The 22199-nt window shown below is 35.8% G+C and overlaps 2 protein-coding genes and 1 pseudogene across 3 annotated transcripts; 1 reads left to right on the top strand and 2 right to left on the bottom strand.

The window, feature by feature from the left end:
* Positions 1–70: 70 nt before the first annotated feature.
* Positions 71–6309, bottom strand: SS2 (starch synthase 2). Its single transcript, XM_021441869.2, has 8 exons — positions 5577–6309; positions 4066–4597; positions 3875–3939; positions 3482–3559; positions 3268–3378; positions 2767–2811; positions 1882–2055; positions 71–1284 (listed from the first exon to the last, which is right to left on the bottom strand). The coding sequence occupies exons 1-8, from the start codon at positions 5877–5879 to the stop codon at positions 328–330; spliced, it is 2265 nt and encodes a 754-aa protein (XP_021297544.1). The 5' UTR covers positions 5880–6309; the 3' UTR covers positions 71–327.
* Positions 6310–7026: 717 nt separating this feature from the next.
* LOC110426618 (uncharacterized) lies at positions 7027–10283 on the bottom strand. The gene is made up of 4 exons (XM_021441870.2): positions 9214–10283; positions 8543–8923; positions 7814–8034; positions 7027–7713 (listed from the first exon to the last, which is right to left on the bottom strand). The coding sequence occupies exons 1-4, from the start codon at positions 10004–10006 to the stop codon at positions 7459–7461; spliced, it is 1650 nt and encodes a 549-aa protein (XP_021297545.1). The 5' UTR covers positions 10007–10283; the 3' UTR covers positions 7027–7458.
* Positions 10284–16027: 5744 nt separating this feature from the next.
* LOC110426818 (granule-bound starch synthase 2, chloroplastic/amyloplastic-like) lies at positions 16028–21241 on the top strand (annotated as a pseudogene). Its single transcript, XR_016351970.1, has 8 exons — positions 16028–16523; positions 16629–16693; positions 17015–17253; positions 17298–17595; positions 17689–17922; positions 18677–18721; positions 19244–19417; positions 20004–21241. The product of XR_016351970.1 is annotated as a granule-bound starch synthase 2, chloroplastic/amyloplastic-like (transcript).
* The last annotated feature ends 958 nt before the right edge of the window (positions 21242–22199 follow it).

The following is a 22199-nucleotide window of genomic DNA, read 5'->3' as shown; positions in this document are numbered from 1 at the left end:
ATTATTTATTTAGTTACTCATTTTTAAACAGAATCATTTAATTACAATTCGAATTCAAGTTTCGTCATGGTGAGGTCAAACTATTTTAGATTTTTTATTCAAAATTTGGCCAGGTGATCTTTTGTACAACAGAAGAGGAAGAGGGTCTCAAATGAAATACTAAGCCAATCTTTTAACACATAAAACTGAAGAAAAAAAATGCTGAGCATCTTCAGGAACAGGAACAGGAACAGGAACAGGAACAGGCCCAGGCGCTGCTGCAGTCAACGTACTCAGCTAGCAACACAGGGTCAAAACTATGTACGCCCCGTTGACAACGAACAGAGCTCACCACTGGTATTTGGCAGCAACAAGGACCTCCTCATACTTCTCAGCAGCATTGTCCCAGCTGAGGTCCTGCATCATACCCCGCCTTTGCAGTCCTTCCCAACTCTTTTTGTACTCGCGATAAGTCAACAAGCAGTTCCCTAATGCATGTATCAACCTATTTGCATCCGCACTATCGAATGTCCACCCCAGCCCTGACTCTTCGTATGGCTTGAAGGGCTGCACAGTGTCCCTCAATCCACCTACTGCATGAACAACTGGAATTGTTCCATAGTTCATAGCATACAGTTGGTTCAATCCACAAGGCTCAAATCTTGATGGCATGAGTAAAATATCAGCCCCAGCAGTTATACGGTGAGCTGTCTTTACGGAGAACCCAACCCATCCCCTCACTTTGTCAGGATGTTGGTTTTCAAACTGCCTAAGCATCTCTTCTAGGTCAGGTCTGCCAGTGCCTAACATGACTAGTTGCACATCCTGGCCCATCATCCAGGGAATTGCCTCAGCAATTAGATCAACACCTTTTTGGTGATCCAGTCTCCCAATAAAACCAATCAGTGGGACGTCTTCACGAAGAGGCAGCCCAAGCTCCTTTTGTAAGGCTGCCTTGCACTGTGCCTTGCCAGTTTTCAGTGTTTCCAGGGAGTAGTTAGTGTAACCATCTGATTTGAGGTGAACATCATACTGTGGATTCCAGTGCTTTGTATCAATTCCATTCACTATTCCCCTCAATTTCCAGTCACTTTCATTTATTATCCCATGCAAACCCCAACCACCTTCAGAAGTTTTAAGCTCCCAAGCATATCCATGACTAACAGTGACTACTCTGTCAGCTGTCTTTAGTCCTGCTGCAAAGATATTGAAGTGGTCACCTCCAACGGGGTCATGTAACTTGAAAAGGTCGATGTAGTGTTCTGGAAGATCCACATAGCGGAAATCCTCCACAGGCCCCCGACCCTGGATACAACTTAGGAGTTAGAACAGGCTACAAAGAAATTCAAATAAATAAATCTATGAAAGCATTTCTGGTAATAGCAGTCAAAATTTCTTCTCCAAATGATATCCAAAGTTTAAGCAGAATTACATTCTTGACTTATAATGTTAGACATTGTAAGAAACAGAAAAACTAAATTACCTTTCACCTCAGCAAATGTTTTTGGATTCTCATTCTCCATTCTCCCTCTTTTGGGAGATTAATTCATGCCTTAGATGCAACAAAGCAGCAAACAAATTATCCAAGTTCATGGAACAACCATAGTTGTCCTTGATGTGAACCAACTTCAAGAGATAATTGTAGTTAAGGTATGTAAACTGTCATTCGTGTTTTAAGATAAGTTCTATGCAAGTCCTCTTTTGTTTAATAGGCAATACAAGATGACAAATCAATATTAATATACAAACATTCTATCTGTATGCAAATAATTAAGATACAAATGTGAATACACTTGGACATCATTATTTCAAAGAAGAACAAGGCATAAATATCAACGACCTGATTCCTTTGTCACAATAAAAGATCACACCAAGTGAATTATCATGGCACATAGGACACACCTGGTGAGCAATATTATGGATAACGAGAACAGATCTAGTGAACGACATCAAACCATTGTCGCGATAATATGCCTTCAAGTACACTGGCAACAAAGCAGTATGCCAATCATTTGCAATGAAAACCAGATTTCCATCTCCATAGCAGACACCCCCACATGGAACATGCCAAGGAACCTGAACGAACCACTTTCTTCATGTTATGACACTAACAAGATAATCAATCAATTATATTCAACCAAAAATTAGGCTATGCCAGAAAAGAAGAAAGTGGTCTCACGATAACCTTAAAGTTTACCAAGAATTATCTATGTAAGATCATTCTAGTATGGGAAAAAAGAAGCATCATTTACTTTCCATGGTACACCCATCTATAATATGTTTCTTTGACTAGAGCCATATAAAAGTCTCTTTACATATGAGATCAAACAATAAGTTGCCAGTCATGTGGATCATAGAGATGATCCTAAAGAATAACTCTGGAATTAAGCAGACCTATATAATTTTGGCAGTTTTGGCAGTTTTGGACACATGCCAATGGTGAGGTCAACAGATGAACTCCACAGTACATTCACCACGGTTTATTTTAATCAGACAAATTTAGAGGCTTTTAAAACCTCACACAATCAACAATCCCAATCTTGTAATTAATTGTTTATTTAAACTCCCACATTGAGTGTGTGATGCTTTGAGTAACACTAAATTACTTTTCCAGCTACCATCAACTTTGATCCATCTATTTTCTCCATCATATGTCGATCCTACTACAGGTTACAGGGACTGGGCAGATATGTGGAATTAAATGAATAGGAGTTTCAGAGATTGCCAAACTGAACCATGGAATAAGTCAATTTCTACATAATGTTGATGGAAATTTAGAAATTGTACCTCAACAGCTGCCTTACAAAACAGTATCATGCGCTTCAAAATGTCCTGCACCACAATACTAAAGTTATCTAAGATTCAAAATGCTAACTATGGTAATCCAAGAAATGCAATTGAGTTTATTGCATTACCAAATCAGTAAGGTTACTTCTGTTTTCATACAAAAATATGGATTAAAAAACATAATGTTTGAACTAATGTGTTGCAAGCAATTCATGCTAACAGCACTGCAATCACCCCATCACACTATTATAAAATGTTAAAGAAGTTATACAAGGGTTTTTAGAAAACTTATAAGTTATAATCACTCTTACATTAACATTAAAATTAAGCACTTTGTGGCCAATTTTCTAACTTTTCTTTTCTCTCAGGTTTGTAATAGATTTGGCACGTTAAGAACATAGCAGATGTATTCTGGAATCAACCTAAAGCAAGGCCTCATTACAATAATGATTATCCTAATTATTAACCAATCATAACCAAGCACAAGAAAAGATATCCTACCAGTCGGTTTCCTCCATATATGTTATTCTGCATATGGCGAAACATCGGACTATCCATGAAAACAAAATCCACACCATCAATATAGGCTTGGAAGTATGATACTTCCACATCCTGCAAATAACATATCATCAAGATTATGCTGTCGAATTAGCTTATGTTGGTTAACAATCAAATGCAAAGTAATTTACAACAATATGTACTAGCTCTTTCATACCTGGCCATCCACCTTATACCTCTTTCGAACTCCTGTATCTTGAGGTTCAGCATAATCAGCATATCGAGGTGCTACAACCTAAGCACAAAGAAAGGAATTTACTAATGAAGCCATATAAAGTGTCATGTAGGTTCATTATTGGGTCCAAACATAAAGCAAATGCTTCAGTGCCGAACTCAAACGGTATAGAGGATCATAAACTAACAGCGTAAAAGAATGGCTACTGGAGCAACTAAAGAAAGAATATATACAAATATAAAAGTTCAACTCAAGCCACAAACTAAAAATGATTTGCTTCATTTAATGAGACCTCTTGGAAGTATATAGAGTATACTTCATATGTTGCAATGCTAAGAAATTCAATTTAACATAACAAGCAGAAAAACATATTACCATAACCCTATGTCCACGTCTAGCCAAAGCCTTTGGCAAAGAACCGGCAACATCTCCAAGGCCACCTATAACAAGACTACATCAGTCTCCGAGTTATATACAAAAGGACATGGTATATGAGACTGCCATCCCTCTATCAAGAAAAGAAAAGAGAGACTGTACCCTTAGATTATCTGTCAAAGATATATTACCTGTTTTACACCACGGGGCACATTCTGCAGCTACTAATATAACATTCATGACATTTGCACCAGCTAGTGGTGGGGGTTTTTCATCTTCAATTGCAGGATCATCTACCTCACCAACCTCTTCCAAACCTGCTTCAGTCAAAGTTTCATTCTCTTCAACTGCAAGTCGGGCAGTGTCAGAGGAACTTGAGAGATAAGAAGGAAGCACATCAGACTTTAATGGTTTATGATCAGTGGTTTTCAACTGTTTGGAAGAACCTATATTAGAGGAAGCCTTTTCTGGAGCCAAGTGTTGTTCAGGTTCTCGTCCAACTTCATCAGGAAGTGGGATCTCTGGTACATCCTTCATGGTTAAATTAACACGACTGCTCAAAAGAATGCTGCCATTGTTGTTTTCATCCATTTTGTCAGAGCTGCTTGAAGTAAGATCCACCTTGGGAAGACAGTTATCCCTCTGTTCATGAAAAACTTCATCTTCATCTTGGTCAGTAATGCTACATTTTATGGATGAAACCAATTTCCTTCTTTCTGCAATCTGCCATGGATAAGGAAAACTGATAACACCATTAAGATTTCAATTCTTATTACTAAAAACAGCAAGATGAAGTGATTATATCTCTTGAAAGATAAGATTTGACTACTAGAATTATAGTGAACAAGAATGGACATCACAAATTTACTCATTCATAAAGCTGGTTAACATTATTCCATAAGCTAAAAGGTTTTCATTACCAAATTTTGTACGGTGGTAGCAACATGAAGTTCAGAGTTCAAAATGCTGAGTGAACCAAGATATAAATCCATACTGAGTACCTAAAAAAAAATACTGCTGAATGCTGTCGTTGAACATACCAAATAGACACCAAGTAACAAAAATACCAATGCTTGCTGCTTTTTTACTATTAATTCTAAGAAGTTCAATGTTGGAAGAAAAGAGGTACTTATTCTGCAATGACATAAGCACTTTGAGCAAATAGATGTTTTCGAGACCACATATGAGTGCAGTACCCTTTATCAATGTAAATTTGCAAACTTAGAAGGCTGTAGAGTAAAAATTAGATTTAAGGTGGCAAGAAACTAGGCCACAACGGAACCTCATCAGCAATGTGATTCCAACAAAATCGTCTTGAATCAATAATGATAGTATCTTGTCATATACTTCAAGAAAGCTACAAAAGGTACTGCCTATTAGTTAGAGTTTTTTTCTTCCTTATTAATTCGATGGAGTATCCATCACAAGTTAGGTCTAGGATTCAAAGTTTCTAAACCCAGAAAGAATTATAGTCATAAGTCCCTTATCACATTTTTCATCTTTACATTCTGCAAACTCTAACACTCATAAAGTCCATTCAAGAAAGTAACAAAGAAGCAGTAACAACCCAGAAAATAAAACAACTATCATTTACATTAAAGACTCATCTTTAATCCACAAGCAACATCTCAATGAAAAGCATAACCTTTACAATCCAAAACTAAGATTTCCGAGGAAAACAAGAAGTATGCCAAAAAAGTACCTGGTGAAGTAGGTCTCTTTGCATAGCAAGAACCTTTTTGCTCTTCTCAATAGTAGCCTGAAATGTATCTTCCGAGTCATCACCGCCGCCACCTACACCATCCAAAGAGCCAGCCACTCTCACAGGCTTAAACCTCCAAAGCTGTCCTTTATTAGAAAACAAAGAAACCCCACATGTCGAACCATTCAAAACAGCCAAGCTTGTACTCTTTCTTGGCCTAAAAGTTGAGAAAGGGAAAACGGGTCTATTTTCTCTTTTGCTTTCAATGATAAAAGGTGAAGAAGAAGAAGCAATGTAAGCCATTTTCCGGCGCTAGACACTATGTCTGATGATAAACCAAAAAGATCGAAAAAAGAAGTTTCTTTATTAGCAACCACAAGATAATTTGGGAAGTGGGAAGAACTAAAAACCAAGAAAAAAGAATCTCGCTTTGGCAAACAAGAACAGAGTTTTACTGAAAGAATGAGAGTGAGATAACCCAGATGAGAATTATGAGAAATGAAAAGAACCTAAATGAGGAAAATAGGATTCGAGAATTCCCAACGGAAGAAAAGGGTGATTGACAAACTATAAAGTGGACAAGTATAGATTTTTACACCAGAAATTGATGCAAAACCATGGAAACAAGAGCAAAATGCCTGTGGAGGGTAGGTAAAGTGGGTCCCAAAAACCGGGAAATCATAAGAGCAAAACGCTTTGTGATGGCTGAGAATTTGGGAGCAGAAACCACACTTTACTAGAGCTCTGTGTGACAAGGAAAGTGCCTCAATTCCACGTCAGGCAGAAACGGGAGGTCTTGGATTACTTATAAGCGATGGTGCTACACATCTTTATAGACATGTTTATGGGGAAGAGAGTAATGATCCCGTGACAAAGTGGTATCAGAGTAGACTGGTCCTCGTTCTGACTCACGCCAAGCGTCCATCCCGGTGGGACTGGCTCGATGGGGTCCAATGGGGTAGGCAGGGTGGCCGACGGCAGCGAGGACGTTTGCCGATTCGGGTGGGTGAGAGTGTCATAAGGAAAGTGCCTCAATCCCACATCAGATAGGAATGGGAGGTCCTGAGCTTCTTATAAGCGGTGATGCTGCACACCTCTATAGACATGTTTGTGAGAGAAGACTCTTTATAAGCTGGCTCTGCTTAACTAACCACAAAAAAAATAGGCCATTTAATGGCACTTTTTAAAAAATAAAATAAAAATTCCTGCGTCTTTATTTTGGAAGAAATATCATAGTTTAGGACAAAAGTAACGGGGTCACTTAGTTTTCACAGGAATGTAAAACGTGGGACATCAACAGGAACAAATGACCGCCTTTGATTTGCATAAGCCATATTCATGGATTTCTAACTTTCAATGCAAGTTTATAACTGTAACACTTTTCAATTGCTTTACAACAACTAGCAGTTTAATAATGGTGAAAATGATGGTATTCATACATGGCTTTACAACAACTAGGAGTTTAATAAATGTTTAAGAAAAATGGTGCAGTAGGGACTGAAATGATTATACCAAATGAGACTAAGATGCAGTAGATTTAGGGCCTTGTTTCTTTGATCTCCATCTGCTCATTTCTTTTCCAATTTTTAAGTTGGAAAATATGATGTTAAAGAAGTGCAAATGAGCAAAGAGTCTGACGCAAATTGAAGTTAAATTACATTCAAAGCCAGCAGCGAACGTGTCTGTGAAAACAGGCACTGATGTTGTTACAGAAACCTGGCATCATTACATGCCACCCTCTTGGCTTTTGTTGTTTACACATGGTACATATACACATTAACACGTGCACAAAAGGTCAGCCTTATCTTCTAAATGTGGACCACATTTTAGCTTAAATGAGAACCCTTAAAGTTGGAATTTTCATTTTCATTCAGCTTGAAAATCAACCAGATGGAAACAAAGGGCCACTTGAAGTCCTGAAAAGCCTCCCTCTCTTGAAGTCAATGTTTTCCAGCTTTTCCTGGCACCATTTGAGTTGAGCAGTGGATAGAATTGACATTTGCAGTACCCTTGATACCAGCTTCATTTCTATCATTGTCAACAATATTGCCTCTTTCTGGGACTCTTCCACAGGGTTCACAGCTTTGTTAAACCAGCACCTTTGTTTCCCTTGCAATTCTTTCAACCATAGTTCCTTCTGCAGCAAAACCAAAACCAAAGAAAGTCTTAGTCAAACAGCAACTTGTCTGGAAACTTTTACACTATTTCCACTACTATATCTGAAATTTCCTATATACCTTTTGAAGTCTTCTGGTGAGGTCAGCCAGCAGCTCTAAGTCTCTTGGATCCTCCACTGGGGGATAAGTCCATAATGAACTTCTAAATTTCCGCCAAAGCCTTTTCCTGTCACTGGCTATAAATTTTCCAAAAGCCCGGATGCATTTTTCTATGGCCTTCGACACATCTTTTGCATGCACTGTTTGTCCTTTAATCCTTTCCTTTTCATCCTCAAAAAACCCTGTAATAAGACACCCAAAAAGTAAATCAGCACATCATGTTACGTACATAACAAGGTAGCTTGATAACCATTGATTGGGATGTTAGTTACTGTACTAATCCAAGGGCACATCAGGAAGCAAATTTTCTTCTCAAGCAGAATGTCATTCACAGAAGATGACAAATTGACATAATTATTTAGACAAGTACGCGGGTTTTACAAATTGAAGGCCATCTGAATTAGTCAATCTAACATTAACAAAAGTGAAAACAATCTATCGTTGTCTGAGTCAATAGAAAAATGGCAACCACATGATCTCAACAAAGTTACAGACATTGGCTACTATATTAAAGTCCTCCTATATAATAAAGGTGTACTTTAAATGGTTAGATGTGGATAATCTCAGATTAATTTTATAACTAACTTCATGGTGATTAACAGCTTTAATCTAGGGAAACATGAACTACTAAAATGGGATCACATAAAAATTAAGATTGAGAGAGGAAATGGTGAAGAATTTAAAAATTACCTGACAGTTTTGGAACTTGAAGAAGACTCTTGGAAGCTAATCTTGCTCGAACATAATTCCAAACTCTCTTTCCCTGAGAACACCTTTCATCTTCCATAAATCTTTCTAACAGTACATGGAAGTTTTGGAATTCCCCTGCTACATCATCAGAAAACAAGTAGTTGGAGAAGGTGAGAAACTTGACCTTTCTGTATTGATGGTGGAGGGCCTCCCAGGTTAAGCATGATTGAGCCACATAGACCAGCTCAAAATCACTTTTTATACTTCTTAAGAGCATTTTCTTATCTATTTTGCTCCATGATATGTAGGGAATTGAGAAATCCTTCGCCTTGATGCTTTCTAGTGAGCTTGGTATTCCCTCTTCCTTATTCAAGATTGCACCTAAAACAGGGAACCACGAACTGCAGTCAGTGCCTCTGAATCTCATTAAGATGCATTCTATTAGAAAAACTTATGTCATGTTGGAATTTTTACTAGGATAATTCAAGATCAAGGCCTTTTCCCCCCGTCAACATGTAAAAATTTGGTCTATCAAACACCAAATAATTAGCCATGCCATTTTTGCATAAATATATGACATGGCCGACAGGTATACGCAGCTGGTGCAATAAATTTGTATGCTTCTTTTCCCCCTATATATGGCATAATAGAAAAAAGATAGTAAAAGATACCACTTATTCCACAGGTCCTGTCATAGTTTAGCACATCGAACCATCCCATTCTTTCAGAGTATTTCTTGTAGAATTCTTCTGATTCATCCCCATCTGTTGCTCTGGTTATTACTTCTCTGTCCAAAACTGGAGAACCAGAGCTGCAAGCTGCTGGTGGTAATGAATATTCTTTCATGAATGGTGAGGTGAAGGAACTAAACAGTGGTGAATATTCATTCAAGTATGCTTCATCAATGGATGGAGAAGAGATACAAAAGGACGATGAATACTCGTCCGAGTTCATGTCTTTGTGAAGACAAAAGCTCCAGTCTTCCTCATGTGAGTTCTCTCTTCCAGGAAGAATTTCATTATCTTCACAACCATTAGCATCTTCAAATCCATCCCTCTGAAGTCCAACCACTCTAGTCTTGCATGGAATTGAAGGTATTATGCTGGAAGAAATACCCAAGCTAACAAGCTGATATTGACTACCAACTGAAAATTTTACCACTTCTAAGTTGGAACCAACCTCTTCAACTACTTGCAAGTTGGTAACTCTAACAAAGGAGAAGATATAGATGATACAATTTCTACAAAATCTATAAACATAAGAACACACAAAAGAAATGATTCTAAAAGGATAAATGAATACAACTAAAATACATCTTGTCAGCAGTTTCAGCCATAGGAAAATCTGGCAAGCAAAAAGAAAAGCAGGATGGATATAGAAGCTCAAATAAAACCACTTCAGAAAATATCCATCAGGGATGACAATAGATTCGATGATAAGCCAACAGGAAGCAAGGTAAGCCATCGTCAGGGTCAGTACTTTTCCATGGCCTGTTAATTCCGAACACTCATGTCAGGAAGCTCTGATAGTTGTTTCCTGGTGGTTTGTGGGGGATTTTAGCAGTTGATTAACTTAATTCCCTCAACAGCATATAAAAACTTGGTGGAGGCGGGGGGTCATTGACAAATGAATGAAACAACATGGAAAGAACCAAGATTGGAAAATTGTCCCCCAATCACCATAAAATAAGAGTAGTCCATGGGTCGGAATTCAGGAAATATAGAAGGAACTTTCACCGTCTTCAAGAGAACAAACTTGTCTCAGAATAAACCTCGTGATAGAATAAACTAACTTTTTAGTTTATGCATTAAAATACACAACTTGTTTGCCTACTTGGATGCTATCCGTTTGAACAATTGTCTAATGATTCTGACTGTATTACCAAATTTGCCTAGAATCCCTCTATGCTCCTCTCCTGTCTTGAGCATTGACAGAAGTGATCAAGGGTGAATCTGCCATTTGGCTACAAATGAATCAACGGATTGAGGAAAACCTGTTAATGTTCCATTAAATTTTGCCTTTCATTTTTTCCACGATAATGACAAAGACAGTGTTGACAGTTTAATTAAGGTGTGCAGGAACAAATATGCCTTTGATGAATGACAAAGCTCTCCCAGGCAACGGCCTGAAACTGCGTTGGTAATTAATATTTCATGCATCTTGACTTGATTTCAATCAGCTCTTACCTCACCATTGGATAAACATCAACAGAGTCAATGGCTTTTACACCTCATTCCAAGGGATCCCACCTAACCTAACAGGAAAAACAATTTGATCAAAGTCTGGTTATGTTAGCATTAGTACATGCAAGGATGATGATTGGAAGCTGCTGTCACGACCACTCCAAACCTGTGGCGATTATAAAACAAAATAAAAACTGTGAAGAATGGATACTTACATGGGATGCAAATCTGACAGTATATGGATCTTTGGTCTTTATAAATGATATGAAATCTGGTTGGCGGTTTAAACAAAGAAAACAACCACATATATACCTTAATTAAGAAATTCAGAAAAACAAATAAAGATGTCTTATTAAAAAAAAAAATTGAAACTGAAAGCTTAACTAATTAATTGAAACTCATCTGCAACATGATGAACTTTTTATTTCAGGGTTATGTAATATCAACTGCCCCTGCCATACTCGTACAACAAAATAATCTTCCCAGAACCCATCACTTGTTCAGAATACATTTTGTCAACTTTTTGCTCCATGATTTTGTGCCATTGTTTTCCTTTCATCAACTATATATCAAACCAATAATGTTCCACATACCAATTCATATCAAGTGTAACAAATGCTAAAGAATCATCCAATACCGCTACAGATTGTTGATAATGTCCAAACACATAATTTTTAAACAATCGCATCAGGATATATCATTCCAGTCCCAACAATTCACTCCATTTCAGTGTACTAAAAATGTACGAGGGAAGAGGAAATAGAATTGTTAAGGGGCAGTGTTGCAAACTGTAAAGGAGTTCTTTATCATAGAGATAGTGTTGCAATCAAGTAAAGCGAGATACACTGTAAACATGAAGAGTAAGATTGGAGTAGATTTTGAAATACTAACACGTAATAATAAATAAAATTTAAGAAAAATGTGGAGAAGTGTAACCACTAAGCAAATTGAGAATTAAAATTATATATAAAAATCCAAAATAAAATAACATAGAGAATTGATCACTGCATAATATATATGAAAAAAAGTCAAAAGAAGAATTCATAATTTAGAACATGTCTTTTATAAAATTACTCGAGTGATGTAAAAATATCATAATATTAATAAATTGTTAATGACTGATCCGTTTAAAAAAGCTAGCATAAGAATAAAAATTACTTTAGTTAATTGCGTCTATGAAAATAAAAGGATTATGGTTTTAATAAATTGATAGCAATTCAATAAATAACAATATTGTAATACAAAATGCTTTAGAGGTATTAGAATTATAGTGGTTAAATCGAGATATGTATTGTGTATTGAAATTTTATTTTTTGTATCGAGTATCATAAATACCATAACAATTTTTAAAATTAATTATAAATAATATTTATATGTGTAAAATAAAAAAATAAAAAAATTATATTTTTTAATAAAATTAAATATTATAGGACGTAAATTGAATAGATGATTAATCAATTAACATATTCCTTAATAATATATATTTTTATATTAATTTATTAATTAAAAATTAAAAAACACTTAACATGTTGAAATAAAAAAGGAATTTGATTTTTTTAGTATTTTTTGTTTAAAATCTAAATCTTAAACATTGAAAGCTCATAAAAAATAGTTTTTCATATTTTAATAAAAAATTATGTTTTTTTAATAATTACTTAGAATTAAGCTTATAAAGATATATGGAATGTATCCTACGATACGCTTTCGATACTTTGATTAAATGCAATATAATTATTGATATGTATTATTTTCTACTAGATTTAGCCATGAGAGGGTTGAAGTTGAGAACGATGTGTCTTGGACTGGAAATGGATTTATCAAAGCTAGGGATGAGTAGGAGTATGAGTTTTTGAAAGAGATTTGAAGGGAGGGGTAAAAAGGTGTCATGACCCAACTCGGGGCTCCATGACCGGTGCACGGACCTAACAAGTAAGCTCGCTAAACTCAAGCAAGCCTCAAAGTTTAAACTCAGAGTTTAAAATCAAACATACATAGCTAAGGGTCCTCAATTGCATATATCAAATAATAATTAAATTCAAATACACTTAGTTTGCCCCTTAGCACATAGTTCATATAATAATCATAAAGCCATACATTGGTCACCAAATCAGGTTCATATATAACAATCTTCACACAAGTTCAAATGCCACATCATGCCTACAAACATATTTAATACCAAATGTGGAGCAGAAGCTCACAATAGACGTGGCAGAGTGGACATATTGGGTAAAGAGCTATTTATCTACATTTATATGGAACACAAAGAGCGAGTCAACTAATACTCAATGAAGGGTGCAGATAATCAAAATCATATATATATATTAAACAAATAATATTTAATGCATTGTTGGTGCATTCTAATCATTCAAATAAACATCTCAAAAGTTAGAGGCATATTATCAACCTTAAAGTCTCCAAATATCATCATACAAATCATTCGGCTTATCCTTTAAGCCATTCAAAGTCATTCTCCACGGCACACTCTAGTCGTTGGAGTATCATATCAATTTTAGATCAAATTTATCTGAGCCTATTCAGGTTATATCACATTGTTCATAATTCACATCGTAATCATAGAGTGGTTCTCCCCTGGACATTATCAAATTACGCAAGGTAGCCAACTAGTGAAAACAAAACATGCTTAGGGAAAAGTCGTTGGCGAAGAAGAAATCACGCACGTATTGAAGCAATGGGTGAAGAATTGAATCACACTCAGTGCCGAAGCAATTGGCGGAGAAACAAAGTCATCTATCGGGATAATCTCCCAATGGTTGCTATCATTTGGAGTATTTTTCGACGGGTGGCATCAAAGCACTGCAAGCGAGAATCATTAGTGAGACAAATACCACTGTCCCTGCTTGCCACTATCCTTAAAGGCACACAAACAGTCACAAAAAGTTGGACTCTACTCAACCTCAAATCAAATCAACGTTCAAACAGTCACAAAATTCATCTCTTGGACGGAATGCAAATCCACAAATAAGGTCATCATGCCTTTGACATACCATATGTCTACATCACACCATAAATCACATCTAATGAACTTCAATAATTTATACGCTCAATATCTCATTTAGGTGCCTTTAATCCTCTAAGGTATTAAGTGCTCATAATTTATCAAAGGGTCAGTTGTCTAAGGTAACTTATTCCTCCAGACATCCTAGTCTAGGTTCATACAATATAGGCCGCCTAAGTGCTTTCACCAAGGCACAAAATTACACACAATTCACATTTTTGTTCTCTAGCCTAGGTACATACATGTAGGTAATCATATACATATCTATATATTTCTAATATAATATCCTGATAGTACCTTTAATAGGCGTCATGTTTCACATGCATTTTAAATTAACTCATTCATAGTGACAAATTGGAGGTGTTCACATCGCCAAGCTTCAACTTCAGCCTCCAATCATCTTCTAACTTGCCAACGAGGCAAATAGCTCAATTTCCCTTTAGAGCACATCAAAACATCAAAATATTAATTATTTCCTATCTTTTGAAAAATACATAACTTAAAAAAATAGCTTAAATATTAGTAATCCAACATTCAAGCTCAAATCCTTTAACAATTAACTAAACCCATATTTTAGAAGCTGGATTGCACAAATCTAAGCTCCAAATTTCAACCAAATCGAGGGAGATTCACTAAAGTTGGAAAAATGAAACTTCCAAGTATTTGGTCAATTAAATTAAAAATCAATCGGTAAAAGATCTAATCTTATCTCAATAATATTTTTCCAAGCTCTGATTAGATTTAAAAATCAAATTGGGATTTAGGGTTTCAAAAGGGTAAAGAGAGGAGGAGAGTTAGGTTTTTTCTTTAAACGAGTAAAATGCCCGAAATCCCTTTTCAGTTTTGCCTTAACCCAAGAATGTATTGATATATTTACACCAATTTCAATCAAATCTATCTATACATTAGGGCAATGTATCAATATATTTAAGATAGAATGCTCACTGGCCTAAATGTATCGACACATGAAGGGAATCTATCGTTACTTTTTCCCTAGGTGCTATCTGGTTCAAATCTATTCGATACATTTAGATAATATATCGATAGATGTTCATCTTTGATCAAATCTATCGATACATTCTTGAATGTATTGATAGAAAATCTTTTGTATGCTTTATATTGTTCATCTTGCCAAGAATATATTGATACATTGACATTGAAGAATGTATTACTATATTTTCCCTTATAGGTAGTTCTCAACCTTCCAAACTTTCGAAAATTCAAGTTTAACACCCCAAATTCATTTTCTATTAATATCACATTTTTAATAATTCATATAATTTGAATCCATATACTTGTATACTCAAACACAACATAAAACTTAAATCAAAACCTCAAATTTCAAGATTAATTCATCATTTCTTATAAAAGTAGTTTAAGTGTCCTAACATTGGCTTTATACTCTACGCTTATTCAACATACCACCAAAGTACTTAAGATATAATATATTTTATTAATCATTCTTAGTCATTTAGTTTACATCGAAGATTGGAGGTATTACAAAAGGAAAAGGGAAAGAAGGAATGAAAATATTAGCATAAATATTATAAGGATTAAAGGGAAAGAATATTTGTGCAATGTATCAATATGGATTGCACCATTATCACACAAAATTAAAGAAAAAGGTTATTTTTCTTTAATATTAATTCTAATTGATTTTCCTACCATAGTTATTAAATCAATATACATGTCGTTGATCAAAATTTTTTTCTTTATAGTATAAAGTATCATATTTTAAGATACGATAAAATTTTTTAAAAATTAATTATAAATAATATATATAATATAAAAAAAATTTAAAATTGTTATATTTTTTAATAAAATTGAAGCTTATAGGGTATAAATTGAAAAGCTAATTATTTTTTAATTTAAACTCTTAACATATTTTTAATAGTATATTTTTAAATAATATATATGGTTTTATATTAATTTATTAATTAAAAATTAAAAAATTTTATTAAAATGAAAAGGGAATTCGATTTTTTTAATATTTTTAAAAAAATTTAAATCTTAAAAATTGAAATTTATTAAAAAATAATTATTCATGTTCTAATAAAAAAATAAAAAAAAATAAATTTTCATAAGACATATATAAACTTACAAATAAAAAATCCATCAATCCCAATTGGGAGACAGGATTTATATTGGACAAGACTTCTGTTGGCGGTGAAACACAGACCTTAATAAATCCTAACCAATAGCATCGTTGCATTTATTCAACGGCTTTTTTTGTTTTGGAGTATACTTGAAATTTGAAAGTTAAAAGCTTTCACCGGCCTTTTATAAATGGCTTCCATTGATTCTTTTGGTTCTTTTTCACCTTTTATCATGGAAAGAAAAAGAGAAAATAGACCTGTTTTCACTTTCTCAACTTTTAGGTCAAGAAAGATTAAAAGCTTGGCTGTTTTGAATGGTTCTACATGTGGTGTTTCTTTGTTTTGTAATAAAGAACAGCTTTGGAGGTTTAAGCCTGTGAGAGTGGCTGGCTCTTTGAAGGATGTGCCAGAGATCCTACCTTTAGATGAAGTTGGACAGGAACCTGAACAACACTTAGCTCCAGAAAGGGCTTCCTCTAATATCGATCTTTTTAAACAGTTGAAAACCGCTGATCATGTCCGACTTACAGTTGAGGAGAATGAAAATTTGACTGAAGCAGGTTTGGAAGAGGTTGGTGAGGTAGATGATCCTGCAATTGAAGATGAAAAACTCCCACTACTAGCCGATGAAAATGTCATGAATGTTATATTAGTAGCTGCAGAATGTGCCCCGTGGTCTAAAACAGGTACTATATGTTTGATAGATAATCTAAGATGACAGTCTCTCTGCTCTTTTCTTGATAGAGAGCCGGCAGTGTCATATACCTTGTCCTTTTGTAATCTGATTATAGGTGGCCTCGGAGATGTTGCCGGTTCCTTACCAAAGGCTTTGGCTAGACGTGGACACAGGGTTATGGTAATATGGTTTTCTGCTTTTCATGTTAAATTGAATTTCTTAGCATTCCAACACATGAAGTATTTTACTTCCAAGAGGGCTCATTAAATGAAGCAAATCACTTTTAATTTGTGGCTGAGTTGATTTGAACTTTTATATTTGTATCTATTCTTTCTCTAGTTGCTCCAGTAACCATTGTTTTGCTCTGTTAGTTTATGATGCTCTATACAGTGTGAGTTCAGCACTGAAGCATTCGCTTTATGTTTGGACCCAGCGGTGAACCTACATATGCCTATGGCACTTTATATGGCTTCATTAGTAAATTCCTTTCTTTTTGCTTAGGTTGTAGCACCTTGATATGCTGATTATGCTGAACCTCAAGATACAGGAGTTCGAAAGAGGTATAAGGTGGATGGTCAGGTATGCAGACAAATAGATTGCATATTTCTCCATCAACAAAAATATGCTCGAGAATTGTTGAAAAAATTCAATATGGAAAATTGCAAATCTACTCCAACTCCTCTCACTACTGGTACAAACCGTGCAAGGAAGAAGGAGGTGCCAATACTGATGCTACCAATTATAGAAAATTGATTGGGTGTCTTTTATATTTGTCTGCAACAAGGCCTGACATTATGTTTGCTACAAGCTTGCTGTCACGCTTTATGCAATCTCCTTCATCACTTCATTTGGTTGCTGCTAAACGCATTCTGAGGTATGTAAAAGGAACATTGGAATATGGTCTTAAGTTTACCAAGCATGAAGGAATGGAATTAATTGGATTTTGTGACAGTGATTGGGCTAGTAGTCTTGATGATTCACGTAGCACCAGTGGCTTCTGCTTCTCATTTGGTAGTGCCATGTTTACTTGGAATTCAAAAAAACAAGATATAATTGCTCAATCATCGGTTGAGGCTGAATATGTTGCAGCAGCTTCAGCTGCAAACCATGCCCTGTGGCTTAAAAAAATTCTGTCTGATCTGAAGTTTGAGCAAACTGCTGGAATAACTCTCTAGATCAACAACCAATCAGCCATAGCAATTGCTAAGAACCCTATTCAGCATGGTAGAACAAAACATATAAGGGTCAAGTTTCATGCAATCAAGGAGGCTGTAAAGAGTGGAGAAATCTCAGTTAATTACTGCAATACTCATCAACAAGTTGCTGACATATTTACTAAGGGCCTAAGCAAGGACAAATTTGAAGAACTGAGGTCTAAACTGGGAGTATTGACTACAGATCCTATGGAGGTGTGTTGAAGGATAGTATTTGGTTCAATACTCTGCTGGGAGTGAAGATATCAAACTCGGATTGAAGAAGAAGAACTTATCTGCTGCCTACATAGTTATTTAACATTTTACTTATGTCAACCTTTTCTGCTATCAGCCTTTTCGTTCAGGCAACGTGTTTAGCCTTAGCACAATTGCAGCAAAGGACAGTTGACAATCTTAGTGGTGCTGCGCCTCTTGTCCAGCTGTTTTTTCTTATTTTAATATTTTATCTAATGCTTTTATATTGTAGTTGATATGGGACTTTACGTGTGAATGCAAGCAAGTCTTCTTCATTTTTCTTTGCCTAGTCTCTTTAACTAGTTTGAAATGAGCCTCTTTTCTTGACCAAGATCTGACCTACAAGACTTTTTTTTATATTGTTCATGAAGCTTTCAGTGCCAAATCTATTACAAACCTGAGAGAAAAGAAATGTTAGAAAATTGGCAGCCAAGGGCTTAATTTTAATGTTAATATAAGAGTGATTATAACTTATAAGTTTTCTAAAATCTCTTGTATAACTTCTTTAACATCTTATATTAGTGTGATGGGGTGGTTGCAATGCCATTAGCATGAATTACTTGCTACACATTAGTTTGAAACGTTATGTTATCTATATTTTGTACGAAAACAGAAGTAACCTTACTGATTTGGGGGTGCAATAGACTCGATTGCATTTCTTGGATTGCCATAGTTAGTATTTTGAATCTTAGATAACTTTAGTATTGTGGTGCAGGATATTTTGAAGTGCATGGTATTGCTTTGCAAGGCAGCTATTGAGGTAAATTTTCTAAAGTTCCTTAAAAATTATGTAGAAATTGAATTATTCCATGGTTCAGTTTGGTAATCTCCGTAACTCCTATTTCATTTAGTTACACATATTTGCCCGGTCCCTGTAAGCTGTAGTAGGAGTAGGATAGACATATGATAGAGAAAACAGATGGATAAAAGTTGATGGTAGCTGGAAAAGTAATTTAGTGTTACTCAAAGCATTACACATTTAATGTGGGAGTTTAATTAAAACAATTAATCACACGACTGGGATTGTTGATCATGTGAGGTTTTAAATAGCCTCTAAATTCTTCTCATTAAGATAAACCGTGGTGAATGTAATGTGGAGTTCATCTGTTGACCTCACCATTGTCATGTTTCCAGAACAGCTGCTAGAAACAATTGCCAAAACATATAGATCTGCTTTATTCCAGAATTATTCGTTAGGATGGTCTCTAAGGCCCACATGACCGGTAACTTATTGTTTGATTATCTTATTAGTGTCATAACGGGAAGAAGCTGGCTTTTTCAGGTTCCTTGGCTTGTTCCATGTGGGGGTGTCTGCTATAGAGATGGAAATCTGGTTTTCATTGCTAATGATTGGCATACTGCTTTGTTGCCAGTGTACTTGAAGGCATATTATCGAGACAATGGTTTGATGTCGTTCACTAGATCCGTTCTCGTTATCCATAATATTGCTCACCAGGTGTGTCCTCAGTGCCACTTGATATGATCTTTTATAGTGAAAAAGGAATCAAGTCCTTGATATTTATGCTTTGTTCTTCATTGAAATAAACAACTGATGTCCAAGTGTATTCACATTTTTATATTAATTCTTTGCTTTGGTTTTTGCATGCAGATAGAATTTTATATATTAACATCAATTTGTCATCTTGTATTGCCTATTAAACAAAAAAGGACTTGCATACAACTTATTTTAAATCACGAACGACAGTTTACATGCCTTATCCACAATCATCTCTAGGACAATTATGGTTGTTCCGTGAACTTGGATGATTTGTTTGCTGCTTTGTTGCATCTAAGTGCGTGAATTAATCTTCCAAAAGAGAAATGTTGGAGAACGAGAATCCAAAAACATTTGCTGGGGTGAAACGATAATTTAGTTTTTCTGTTTCTCAAAATGCCCAACATTCTAAGTCAAGAATGTAATTCTGCTTAAGCTTTGGATATCATTGGGAGAAGAAATTTTGACTGCTATTACCAGAAATGCTTTCACTAATTTATTCGTTTGAATTTCTTTGTAGCTTGTTCTAACTGATAATTGTATCCAGGGTAGGGGGCCTGTGGACGATTTCTACCATGTGAATCTTCCAGAACACTACATGGACCTTTTCAAGTTATATGAACCCGTTGGAGGTGACCACTTCAATATCTTTGCAGCAGGACTAAATACAGCTGACAGAGTGGTCACTGTTAGTCATGGATATGTTAGGGAGCTTAAAACTTCTGAAGGTGGTTAGGATTTGCATGGGATAATAATGAAAGTGACTGGAAATTGAGGGGAATAGTGAATGGAATTGATACAAAGGATTGGAATCCACAGTATGATGTTCACCTCAAATCAGATGGTTATATTAATAACTCCCCAGAAACACTGAAAACTGGCAAGGCACAGTGCAAGGTAGTCTTACAAAAGGAGCTTGGGCTGCCTCTTCATGGAGATGTCCACTGATTGGTTTTATTGGGAGACTGGATCACCGAAAAGGTGTTGATCTAATAACTGAGGCAATTCCCTGGATGATGGGCCAGGATGTGCAATTAGTCATGTTAGGCACTAGCAGACCTGACCTAGAAGAGATGCTTAGGCAGTTTGAAAACCAACATCGTGACAAAGTGAGGGGATGGGTTGGGTTCTCTGTAAAGACAGCTCACCGAATAACTATCGGGGCTGATATTTTACTCATGCCATCAAGATTTGAGCCTTGTGCACTAAACCAATTGTATGCTATGAACTATGGGACAATTCCAGTTGTTCATGCCGTTGGTGGATTGAAGGACACTGTGCAGCCCTTCAAAGCATTTGAAGAGTCGGGGCTAGGATGGACATTTGATAATGCGGATGCGAACAAGTTGACACATGCATTGGGGAACTGCTTATTGACTTATCGCGAGTACCAAAAGAGTTAGGAAGGACTGCAAAGACGGGGCATGATGCAAGACCTCAGCTGGGACAATGTTGCTGAGAAGTATGAGGAAGTACTTTGGCTGCCAAATACCAGTGGTGAGCTCTGATTTTTGTCGATGGGGCATAGATAGTTTTGACCTTGTGTTGCTAGCAGAGTTGGTTGACTGGGTGGAAATCCTATTTTGAAGTGATTGCAGTCAGCCCCTGAGTTGTTCCTGGAGATGCTCAAAGTGTTGATAGTACAATTGAATATATGATTTTTATTTTTATTTTTATTTTTATTTTTAACTTTTAGATTTAATATTTATAAAGGAAGGAGAAAGAGAAAATATCATAAAGTGAATTATTTAATTTAATTTGAAATTTGATTTATTATTACTATTGCTATTATTGTTATTGATAAAATTAAAAACATTTTATTTTGTCGATGTTTGACAAGTATTTATAGTGGCAAGAACTACGTTCTTTTATTTAAATATGCGATAGTTTATGCGACGCTTGAGTGGACGCTTCCACACAAGTCAGTCAGTAACTTGTCTAAATCTTTACCAGTGAGGCAGTTCAACAATTCGTCGACTGCTTATCTCTTACAAAGAGTTTATAAGATTTTACAAGTATTCTACCCATAGCTATTACAATGCTTGAAGTGAGGATATTCTTTTTCTAAAGTGTCTTTCTCCTAAGGGCTTAACAAGTATTTCTAGAGATGTCACCATGAGCAATTACAATGTTAAAAAGGGGAACATTTCCCTTACAAGTACAAAAGACTCAATTTCCTTGACAACTCTACCTTGTCATAGTCTAATACAAGGTTGGCTCATGACATCTTCTCCCACTCAATCTGTTAATGTTCTTGTTGATTGGTTGGCTTGGAATTCTTCGGAGATCAACTTCCTTCTCCTAGGTGATCTCATTAACCCCAAACCTTACTATCTCACCAGGTACTCCTATGTTGGTCTTTAGTTGATTATCGCTGTCCTCCCTACGAGAATCTCCTCCACTCGACTCTGTGATGGTGGCTTGGTGTTGATGGGGGCTCTTGTGGCTCGACTTTTACTTGCATCTAATGGATCTGTATGGAGTGGCTTCAAGTTGCTGATATGAAACACAAAGTGTACCTTCATCCACTTTGGTGGATCAATTCTATAGGAAGTCTTCCTCACCTTGGCTACAATCAGTACCGGATCTTCATCCTTTCATACTAGTCTTCGATCTCTCTTTCTTAGGAATTGAAGTTGTTTAGGTACCAACTTCACTAGCACCAAGTCTCCCACCTTAAAGTGTTGCTCCCTTCGACCTTTATTTGCCCACTTTTTCATGCCACTGGAGGCTCTCTCTAAAT

Source organism: Theobroma umbraticum, unplaced genomic scaffold (genome assembly GCF_002168275.2).
Source record: "Theobroma umbraticum cultivar Fairchild unplaced genomic scaffold, ASM216827v3 scaffold_12.0, whole genome shotgun sequence".
In the NCBI taxonomy this organism is placed as follows: Eukaryota; Viridiplantae; Streptophyta; class Magnoliopsida; order Malvales; family Malvaceae; genus Theobroma; species Theobroma umbraticum.
Note: the sequence above shows the minus strand (reverse complement) of the source record. Positions and strands in the feature narration are given on the sequence as shown.